General features: G+C 35.5%; 2 protein-coding genes across 2 annotated transcripts in view; one reads left to right on the plus strand and one right to left on the minus strand.

The window, feature by feature from the left end:
- The window catches only part of LOC134750990 (NADH dehydrogenase [ubiquinone] 1 beta subcomplex subunit 3), a 519,415-nt gene that overhangs the window by 128,191 nt on the left and 379,052 nt on the right, over window positions 1-12,172 (minus strand). The window lies entirely within an intron of this gene.
- Window positions 1-12,172, plus strand: part of LOC134750979 (adhesive plaque matrix protein 2-like) — a 30,931-nt gene that overhangs the window by 716 nt on the left and 18,043 nt on the right. Inside the window, exons 2-3 of the mRNA XM_063686281.1 lie at window positions 364-488; window positions 2,152-2,365. Of these exons, the coding sequence (XP_063542351.1) occupies window positions 364-488; window positions 2,152-2,365 (339 nt within the window). The remainder of the gene's footprint in view (window positions 1-363; window positions 489-2,151; window positions 2,366-12,172) is intronic.

Raw genomic sequence — 12,172 nt, forward strand, 5'->3', positions numbered from 1 at the left:
ATAACGGGTCACTCACGTGTTTGACGCATGCTCCTGATGACGCTCCTCGGTACGGAGTGAAACATGTCGAGCGTTTTCGACTTAAAACACGTGAGTGACCCGTTATTAATATATTTAATATGTCTGTGTCTCACGGAAGTTTTGTTAGTGACAGAGATGTTAGATAACGAAATTTCGATTTTCTTGTTTCACGATAGACCCTCAGATTGTGGTAGTTACGCCACCTGCGCAGAGTTTCGCGTAACATTACCTATTGTCCAGTTCAGAAATAGCTGCCTGGACGGCTGAAAACGAACTAATTAGACAATAAATAACCTTAAGTACTAACTACCAGTGTTACTATTAACAAATGTTTTGTTGCAGGCACCCACTGCGAGCGTTGCGACGGCGACATGAACGGGGTCTGCGCCCCCGGCAGCGTTTGCGAGCTGACCCCCGCAGGCCCTAAATGTAGCCCCTATTTGTGTCAGGGGCTCTGTCAGAATCAGGTACGTCATACAATGTTGTTGTTAAAGAGGCCACTGCGACATGGGGGTCTGTGCTTTAACCTTAGACGCCAATGACGGATATATCGGCACCGCAGGTCCAACGCCAAAGACGGATTAATCTGTCAAAGACCACAGAGCAACATAGACCTACGTGCATGTGCATAAAGTTCAATTTCAGTTTTGACCAGGGCTCGGAACCGGTATTTTTTTAAAACCTCGAAATAGCCCAATATTTTGAATTTTTTTATGCTCATTACGTAGGACTGAATCATGTATTTGGGAAACAATTTTGCATTATTAAAACGTCCCATTAAAAATGAAATTATAAACAAAAGAACGAAAAAGAACGTAATAATACCGGTATTTTTGTATGGAGCAAATACCGGTTTCCGACCCCTGGTTTTGACACTTCGGTGACGTGACGCCCGAGTGACAGCCTTTGTGTTTGACACGGCGTCGACTCGGCACTTAAGACTCAGAAGTTTAAGCATTGAGTCTCGTAAAAATGAGTCGCGTTATTCAAATAAAAACTTTTAAAAGAGTCGTGTTCCTACGAACACTATTTTTTTAGCATTATAAAAAGGGTAAACAATCTTGATGTGAATTTTATTGAAAAACGCTATTAATATATAGTTACTAGTACTTAAGAAACCAGAGGAATGTAAATGATCATATATGCTATATTATTAGGGTTCCGTACCCTAAGAGTAAAACCGGGACCCTATTACTAAGACTCCGCTGTCCGTCCGTCCGTCCGTCATCAGGCTGTATCTCATGCACCGTGACAGTTGAAATTTTCACAGATGATGTATTGCCGCTATAACAAATACAAAAAACAGAATAAAATAAATATTTAAGGGGCTCCCATATAACAAACGTGATTTTTTGCCGTTTTCTGCGTAATTTACGCGCAATGGTAATGGTGGTTAGGTTTGCTGCGTAATGGTATGAAACCCTTCGTGCGCGAGTCCGACTCGCACTTGTCCGGTTTTGTTACATGTGTGAATTATGACCAAAGATAGATATAACTCCGTAATAGATGGATACAGTCTAAGGAAAAAACGTGCCTCGAAAATCAAGAAAATTTGATTCTCGTTCAGAGGGCGCTACTAGTTTTGGCCTACAGTCGTATAGATGGCGTTGACGGTTTCGTTTGTTATTTAACAATTTTAACGCATATCAGTGAAAGAACATGGGTCAAAATCATAAAAATAATTAATGCAAATAAAAAAAACATTTATCTTTATTTAAATACATTCTATCGTATTTTTATAAATCTTCATTTTTAGTTTTAAAGTGTGTCGACAGATGGCAGTGAATTTACTGGGGTTACAAAATTTACTATGACAGTACCGCTCTAGTATAAGTTACTCTATGATTGTGACGAACACAAAATATTTGTTTCTGAGTCATGGGTGTTGCCGGTGTTGGCTATGTACATATGAGTATGTATGTCGTCACCTAGCACCCATAGTACGTACAAACTTTGCTTAGTTTGGGGCTAGGATGATCTGTGTAAGGTGTCCCCTAATATTTAATATTAGCTGCAACTTATTTTTTTAAAGTATTATTCAATAAAAAGACACATCAAGATAGCTTACCTTTTTTCTAATACTAAAAAAACCAAGTATATAATCGGCACTCGATCTGTTTTTATTACCAGGGCACCTGCGTAGTATCGTCCTCCGGGCGCGTCTCCTGCGTGTGCCCCTCCGAATGGTCCGGCGCACGCTGCGAGCGGCGCGCGTGCGTGGACGCGGCGTGCGCCACGCACGGCGCGCACGACACGCACGACACGCACGACACGCACGGCGCCAACGACGTGCAGGACAGGTTCAAGTTCGGCGAGGACGATCACGATTACAAGCCACATGGAAGTAAGTCCTTATTTTAGATAATGATGGCGCTGTTTGTATTTACGAATCGCGCTATTGTAATTTGTATATAACATTTTTGTTTCTAGTTTGTAAATGCCACTAAAAGGTTGTAGGCAGAAGTGATATTCATGTTAAGTAATTTCTATTTTATATCAGAACGATCACTCGCACAGCTCTTCATATCAACAATCTTGTTTCTGATAGGAACAAATATTGTGACGAAGCGAAATACTGGGTTCGGTAGGATATTTAAACGTAAAGTAGGCTAGTTTAGTAGTATGCCCCTCCGAATGGTCCGGTACGCTTGCGTGGACGCGGCGTGCGCCACGCACGGTGCCAACGACGTGCAGGACAGGTTCAAGTTCCCATGTTCTTAAGTTCTACAAGGGCGTAATTAATTACTTGTGTAATTTAATTCCATGTAATTAAATTGTTTGCAATTTAATTTTAAAAATTGTCGATTACTACCCCGTCTATCTTCATGAAATGGTTGATCTTAGAGAAAAATGATACATAACAAAAGATGCTTATTTTAACAGTTCTTCCATAATGGAGTAATAAAAAGTTGGTGTTACGTTCAAGAAAAAATGACACTGACATAAGTCCCAAGAATTATAGTCATACTTGTTATGGCCATTTTTTGCCCGGATGCTGCACTTCATGATAAAAGCAAGCCGCTTTGCACAGTGCTAGTAGGGACCAAACTGAGTGATTTGACCCGCAGCAGCGCAAGTTTCACCCCTTAGGAACAGAGATGGCGCCACTTCTTTAAAAAATATTTCAAAAAATTCTACAAGCTAAACCAATGAACCGATTTAAATGTTTAATATCTCAAATGAAAGCGCATTATATACATTACTTTTAAAAAAATACTCAAAAAATATATACTCAATACTTTTGATAAAAACGGGAATTTTAAGTTTGTTTTTTTACTCGATTGATAGTTTTTACTTGATTTCTCAAAAGAATTGTATGGAATATGAATAGTTTAATGCATGTATATATTACTGAATAAATAACAAGTATTATAAAAAAAACCCGACACCGATATCTCTCATACTCTTCGAAATATGAAAGTTTGAATGTGAGTGTAAATTTCTTCAAGATATATTCCAAATAATTCTACAAGCTAAACTATTCGACCGATTTTAATGTTTAATATCTCAAATAAAAGCTCATTATATAAGTTACTTTTAAAAAAATACTCAAAAAATATATACTGATTACTTTCGACAAAAAACGGCATCTTAAGTTTTTTTTTTTACTCGATTGATAGATTTTACTTGGTTTCTCAAAAAAAATGTATGGAATATAAATAGCTTAATGCATGTATATATTACTGAATAAATAACAAGTATTATAAAAAAAACCTGACACCGATACCTCTCATACTTCACGAAATATAAAAGTTTGAATGTGAGTGTAAATTTCTTCAAAATATATTTCAAAAAATTCTACAAGCTTAACTATTTGACTGATTTCGATGTTTAATATCTCAAATAAAAGCTCATTGTATACATTACTTATAAAAAATAATCATAAAACATATACTGAACCCTTTTGGCAAAAAACGGCATCTTTTTATTTTTTTTTCTTACTCGATTGATAGTTTTTACTTGATTTCTTAAAAAAAATATTATGGAACATGAATAGTTTAATAAATATATATATAGTACTGAGTATATAAAAGTATTACAAAAAAACCCGACACCGATACCTTTCATTCTTCACGAAATATTTAAGTTCAATTATGCACGTTCTTACAAATAAATCCTTTAAAAGAAATCTTCAACCGCAGTAAGTGCACTGATTTTAATATGAAATGTGTCATATGAAAAGAAATCACCCAATTTATTTTAATAAATAAAAAAATTATCAATAAAAACTGAATAAAGTTTTTTCCTGGTGGTGAATTACAAAAAAAATATAACAAATCTAAAATTAGGAATTATTTTTATTTAAAGTGACTACATTTGTAAACAAAAAACTTAAATGTCCTCTTCGGGTTCATATTTATTTATTGCAACCATGGTTTTATAGGTATTACAAATTCTTGGTAGTTCCACATGGACCCCGTGGGGGCATAGCAATAATACATGCATACTTAGGGTCTAATCTTAAATCTATGTGTATAATATAAAAGTAGGTCAATTTAGTAGTTTTTATACATATAAGCCGAATTGAATCAGATAATTGTCAGTGTATTAAATACAAAAATAAAAGGGCAACTAATTATTATTAGGTAATGTCAAATTATATGGTTCACCGGTAGATGTAAAACTGAAAAAGAAAAGTCGTTTTGAAGTACTCGTACCATTCCAATACTACAAAATCACTGATCATACATGAACTGGTTGCTGTAGATTACTGTTGAATTATTTTTGTGCCTAGTTAAACCATTAAACCTAAAATTTTGTGCCAGACCTATAATTAGTGGTCAGCATGCAAAATAACCCTGGATTGAAAATTACATTAACTTACTTTTGATTTGTACAGCCACATTTGCATGATTTACACTGGGCTGTGCATGGCCAGCTGACGCGACGACACCCACAATGCATAGTGTCGCAGCCAGATTTGCAGCCACAATGGTCCAAGAGGCTTAATTGAGACCAAATCGCGGTAACTGCCGACCATTCCGGAGTCCAACTCTCTTTTTCCTCAGTCCATCCCCAAAAAGATGTACATGGTATGGAAACTTCTGGTTTCAGAGCGTTTCCCCATATATGGCCCTCTTGGTAAGCTGCTCGAAGTGCATGTTTATAGAGAGCAGCTGATGTAGGTGGCAGGGTTGGCAGGTTCTAATTTCTCGGCCAAATCAGATTTGTTCCCTGAACGACGCCCTCCATTGACTGACAACGAAGGTGGACAAATTTGGTTTTCGTACTCCAGTACAACAATTCAAGAATTCTTCCAAGAATTCGTTCAGATCAAGCTGCCTTTCTCTGGCCACTATAAAAGGACGGGAAAATAGGAGTATGTCAACTTTTAAGTTTTTGATTTTGTCAGTTGTCAGGTGTGTAACTACATATTTTAATTTTAGTATAAAGTTACCCTAGATTTGTGTTATTGTTTGGCCAAACGGAACACATAAACGTAAATGAAGTTCACAAATATTTGTTTGCTTCAAAAAAACAAGCTTGTGACAAGCCTGCCACCTACATCAGCTGCTCTCTATAAACATGCACTTCGAGCGGCTTACCAAGCGGGCTATATATGGGGAAACGCTACGAAACCAGAAGTTTCCATACCATGTCCATCTTCTTAGGGATGGACTGAGGAAAAAGAGAGTTGGACTCCGGAATGGTCGGCAGTTACAGCGATTTGGTCGAAATTAAGCCTCTTGGACCATTGTGGCTGCAAATCTGGCTGCGAAACTATGCGTTGTGAGTGTCGTCGCGTCAGCTTACCATGCACAGCCCAGTGTAAATCATGCAAAGGTGGCTGTACAAATCAAAAGTAAGTTAATGTAATTTTCAATCCAGAGTTATTTTGCATGCTGACCACTGATTACAGGTCTGGCACAAAATTATAGGTTTAATGGTAATCAACTAGGCACAAAAATAATTCAACAGTGAATCTACAGGCACAAAAATTATCCAACAGTAATCTACAGCAACCAGTTCATGTATGATCGGTGATTTTGTAGTATTGAAATGGTACGAGTACTTCTCAAAACGACTTTTTTTTCAGTTCTACATCTACCGGTGAACCCGAAGAGGACATTTGAGTTTTTTGTTTACAAATGTAGTCACTTTAAATAAAAATAATTCCTAATTTTAGATTTGTTATATTTTTTTGTAGTTCAGCACCAGGAAAAAACTTTATTCAGTTTTTATTTATTAATTTTTTTATTTATTAAAATAAATTGGGTGATTTCTTTTCATATGACACATTTAATATTAAAATCAGTGCACTTACTGCGGTTGAAGATTTCTTTTAAAGAATTTATTTGTAAGAACGTGCATAATTGAACTTAAATATTTCGCGAAGAATGAAAGGTATCGGTGTCGGGTTTTTTTGTAATACTTTTATATACTCAGTACTATATATATATTTATTAAACTATTCATGTTCCATAATTTTTTTTTATGAAATCAAGTAAAAACTATCAATCGAGTAAGAAAAAAAACTTAAGATGCCGTTTTTTGCCAAAAGTATTCAGTATATGTTTTTTTAATATCTTTTTATAAGTAGTATATATAATGAGCTTTTATTTGAGATATTAAACATTAAAATCGGTCGAATAGTTTAGCTTGTAGAATTATTTGGAATATATCTTGAAGAAATTTACACTCACATTCAAACTTTCATATTTCGAAGAGAATGAGAGATATCGGTGTCGGGTTTTTTTTTATAATACTTGTTATTTATTCAGTAATATATACATGCATTAAACTATTCATATTCCATACAATTTTTTTGAGAAATCAAGTAAAAACTATCAATCGAGTAAAAAAACAAACTTAAAATTCCCGTTTTTATCAAAAGTATTGAGTATATATTTTTTGAGTATTTTTTTAAAAGTAATGTATATAATGCGCTTTCATTTGAGATATTAAACATTTAAATCGGTTCATTGGTTTAGCTTGTAGAATTTTTTGAAATATTTTTTAAAGAAGTGGCGCCATCTATGTTCCTAAGGGGTGAAACTGCCGCTGCTGCGGGTCAAATCGCTCAGTTTGGTCCCTACTATCACTGTGCAGAGCGGCTTGCTTTTATCATGAAGTGCAGCATTTTGTTCATAACAAGTATGACTATTAACGCCCCCTAACGCCTTTAAAAATTGACGATTACTGCCCCGTCTATCTTCATAATGGTTGATCTTAAAGAAAAATTATATATAACAAAAGATACTTATTTTAACATTTTTTCCATAATGAAGTAATAAAAAGTTGATGATACGTTCGAAAAAAAAATGACACTGACATTTTCTTTAACAATTACCCCAAGAAAATTTGCTATACTGAAAATTTGCTGAACCAAATTGAAAGCTCATTCAAAATTTTCATCTGATTTTGGAAATAAAGATGATCGAAAACCTGCATTCAATAAAAGTAATCGTAATTGAGTAAAGTAATTAATTATAAATTTTAATTTCGAAATGTAATTAAAAATTTAATTAACCATAATTAACCCTTGGGGCCATGGGGACCAAGTGCGCGTCGGCTGTATAAAGATTTGGCGACGCGCCTAATAGAGGCCTCGGGCGACCAGAGGGCTGGCCACTATTTCGCACAGCGTGTTAGTATCGCTATACAGCGTGGAAATACGGCCAGCCTTCTGGGCACCTTGCCCATTAACGGCGATTTAGGCCAAATTTTTTACCTATAGGTTAAGTTTTATTATGTTTGTTTTTGTTAATTGTTTTTGAAATAAAATTAAATTAACCATTACATTTTGCAATTGCAATTGTTAGTTGAATGCGTAATTAATTTTTACATGTAATTTAAAAAAAAAACATTACTAATTGTAATTGCAATTAGTAATGGAAATTAAATTACTTTTTGCCCAACACTGGTATTATCTTAACGAGTTTAGCTATGGTCATAAAATGTGTCTTCGTAAAATACCTATATATTTTTTATAGTTTTTCAAAGAATAATAGACAATTAACCTCAACTCAATGTTACTCTGAAGTCACAAGAACTATTTAAATAGTCTTGTGGTTTGTCTATCGTCGGTCGTCAGGGCGTTTATTGGGTGATTCTACACACTCAGCGTATTGGCGAAGTATTTGGTAAATTAGGTACTATAGCAAATGTTATGATTAGTTGACCTTTTAAACGTGATGCACTCGCCAATATCTCTGGCATAATAAGCTAGCAAATATAAGCCGTACTGAAAACGTTGAAGGTTATAAGCCTCGTAAGACTCACCATATAGTTTTTCAATTTTTAATTTAAACCTTGTTCTATAAGTAAATTGGAACGAATTTCGTTTTGTTTTACAACGCAGTGAAACAAAAGAAATGCTACTCTATTTGTTTCATCAAAAGGTTCAAATTAGATTGCAATGAATATGTACATTTTAATGTACATTTAGACTCGCGAGGTTAAGCGTTCTTGGCGCTACGGGCACGTCTTCTTTCTTCGCTAGTTATGTTTCAGTTCAGAGATTGTATCTCAAGCGAGGTTTAGACTAGCAAGAACTTGCATGCAATTTTCGTTACATTGCGGTATCTGATCAAACTTTTGAATGCAGTTTACCTCAGTAGGCGGCAATGTAACGTAAATTGCTTGCTAGTCTAAACCTCGCTTCATTATTAGTCCTTTTATTGCACATTATTTTTTAGCTGCTTTAACATTTAATAACAAAACTATTTTTCTCCGATTAGGATCGACAGAGCTTGTAATCCTTTTTTTTGTAATAATAAAAAAAAGGTTGTCTGTAAAGTCGGTTTACGGACGATAATTTTTCGTGATAACGTCATAAGAAAACATTGGATGAAAAGGCCGTAACGTTACCATGGAGATCTGTCCACACGTGACACTTTTTCGTGCATGCTACCGGTGTTCATCGATCTATAAGACGTTATCAAGTCAAAATCTAAATAAAAAGAGTGTGTAAAGCTTTTTACATAAAATGGTCCAATAATGTTAAGAAGATGATAGACAAAATGTGGTATTTTCTCTAAAAAGAGACCTTATTGTCGATGGCGATGCCATTATAAACGATGCTCCGATACAAATACAATGCCGAGCGACGCTGTGCGGCGTAAGCGCCATCGACAATAAGGTCCCTTTTCATAGAGAATGCTCCAAATAAAAGTCTGTAGATGTACCTACTCAAAAACACACGGAACTTATGACGTATGTTCAAAGATAGATATAACTCCGTAATAGATGGATACAGTCTAAGGATAAAACGTGCCTCGAAAATCAAGAAAATTTGATTCTCGTTCAGAGGGCGCTACTAGTTTTGGCCTACAGTCGTATAGATGGCGTTGACGGTTTCGTTTGTTATTTAACAATTTTTACGCATATCAGTGAAAGAACATGGGTCAAAATCATAAAAATAATTAATGCAAATAAAAAAAATCATTTATATTTAAATACATTCTATCGTATTTTTGTAAATCTTCATTTTTAGTTTTAAAGTGTGTCGACAGATGGCAGTGAATTTACTGGGGTTACAAAATTTACTATGACAGTACCGCTCTCGTATAAGTTACTCTATGGTATGTTCAAGGAAAAGGCCAATTGCGTGGAACAAAAAACCAGCGGCTTCGGGGATTCCGACGTCACGTCACGAGTAGGACATTACGGATGACAGGTTTATTGACCTTGCTGGTCCATTATGTAGTACTAGCGTCTGCCCCCGACCATAGATTAGTATATGTTATTACTGTAATAGATAAGAAACTCTCGGACATTTCACGTTCACGTCTCTACTAGTGCTGCCTCTAGCGGTCCTGCTCTCAACTAATGAGACTATAGTAGAAAACACGCACACATGTACACACTACACACACACCCACACACACATGCGCATACTCGTGGGCTCTTTACCTGCAGGTAAGGTGAAGGGGGCGGAGTGCGCCTGCCGTGTAAGTGCGCCTACCCCTATATATCTATATAGACTATATAGATAGGCACACTTACACGGCAGGCGCACTTCGCCCCCTTCACCTTAACAATTTTATTATTGGAAACTGATTTATGTAGTAATCTTTGTCGTCCGTTGCACAGAAAATTACATAAATCAGTTTTAATTTTCAACAAATGAAAGAAAACTGACATTAGTTCAAGTATAATATATTATACAATATAAGTGATTATTTACACACGTTCCCAGTCACGACAGCGCATACTGTGTATACTATATTACTTTGCTAATCCTCGAAAAGTTAACGTGCTAGTCAATCAGTGGTCACCCGTTATACTAATTAATTAATTAATTAATTAATTATTGGTAAGTAACTAAGGGATTTCGATCAAAGGTCATTGGGGCATGGGATCCCCTTTATCTATCTCCTGACTTTGTGTTTTAAATAATATTCATAGGCGGTCTTTTTCATCTCGTCCTCCTGGTCCCAAAATGTGGTTTTGCCCATTAAAATCTCATTTATTTCTCTGCACCAATTATTGATAAAAAATATGATGCTTCGTTTTAACATAAACTTCGTCAACTCCTCGCCATGTTTTTCACATGTCAAAAAGGAAAAATCTAAATGTATTGCTGCGATTAATTCTATGTATTCGGTGAGCCTTCTTATGTGGCAAGAGACCTTTAAAACTTTAAGAGTAATATTCTCCATTTGGCAAAAAATATCGAAAATCGGTCTCGTTGGATATAAAAGCCAAGTTTTATCATGCCTGTATTCTCTTATTTTGATGTATTCGTGAAATACTTGTAAGTTGTCGCTTTCTAAGTCGCACTTGCATTTGGGGCAATTTTTGTATATTTTCTTTTTTGATAATTTTATTAGCCATCCGCTACAATATGCCACTGCTGCAGATTTCTCTTTTTGAGTTTTAATTAAATTTTCTGTGTCTATAATCTCAATCATTAAATGAGCATTGTCTACAGTCAATTCATCTAAGTCAGGAACTGCTATTTTCTCAGTTAAGAAAAATCTTAAAGACTGAAGACAATAATTATCGTCTTCCTCACAATTGGACCCGATGGAATGAGGTGAGGTCAAATTATTAATCATTAGGGCTTTATATGAGTTTATAAACGTGTACACACTTGGTTTAGTGTTTCTTAAACCATGAGCCCTAATTGCACCAAAAAAGTTTTCTATGGGATCCTGATTAAAGTTTCGCAGCAGCAATGAATTCAAGCCAAGTGAGTGCAAGTATTTTGTGATGGCTTGAAAAGCTTCGATAGTTTTGATCCAACTTGATATTGATGGAACTACTGATTTCGACCCATTTTTGGTGACATATTTCATGGTTTTAAGGACTTTCAGGCTCTTTATCCACAATTTTCGGTGCGGTGACCTGGGTTTCACAGCGCATCGGTATATCTTTCCTTTTTTAGGCTCACTAAAATTACCATTGACAGAGTCAAACAGCTTGTCGAAGAAGAGCAGGATATCTGCCGTGTCGCAGCTTTCTTTCGGCAGTTGTTTAACACCTGAAAATGTTATCTACAATTAAGATCTTGTCGAATTACAAAAAGTTTTTTTTTATATAGAGGAAAAGGAAGAAAATATGCCAATTTGTCTAATTTTATGTTTACCTAAAAATCTGTACCTATATAAATATATATGTTTTTAATATATATTTATATCGGGTTAAAGATATTTATTTGTCTCAAAAGAAAAATTACATTTTACTTATTGAGATAGGTCGGTACATTTGAGGACACTATAACTAAAATCATTTTTTAATTAGCGCCATTTCAATATACTTAAGCATATAAATATTTTACAATTTATTCAATACATTAAACGGGTCACTGTCAACTTTGTCTGACCGAGATTTAGTCAACGCGTGTGGAAGCGTCATCGTTGAAGAAAATGAACGAAAGTACGTGAGTGACCCGTATTAACATTTTAAGAGTCCCCGGCAAGCTCGGCCGAATTTCACCTTCCCATACAAACGGAGTTTCGTTCTCATTTTAAAACTACGTGTTGGATTGTAATGAAACCTTGCACATACAATGACATGAGGTATATCTAGGTCTGTAATTAGTTTATATAGCTCCAGCCGGGCTAGCACATGATTGGCGCGAGAGTATCTCGCCGCGACATAGACTACCCGTCCCCCTTTAATTCATACAGTTAGTAAAAGAGGGGTAGTCTATCTCGCGGCGAGATACTGTCGCGCCAATCATGTGCTCAGTCTACAGTTTATG

The sequence above is a fragment of the Cydia strobilella genome, chromosome 21, assembly GCF_947568885.1.
Source record: "Cydia strobilella chromosome 21, ilCydStro3.1, whole genome shotgun sequence".
Taxonomy (NCBI): Eukaryota; Metazoa; Arthropoda; class Insecta; order Lepidoptera; family Tortricidae; genus Cydia; species Cydia strobilella.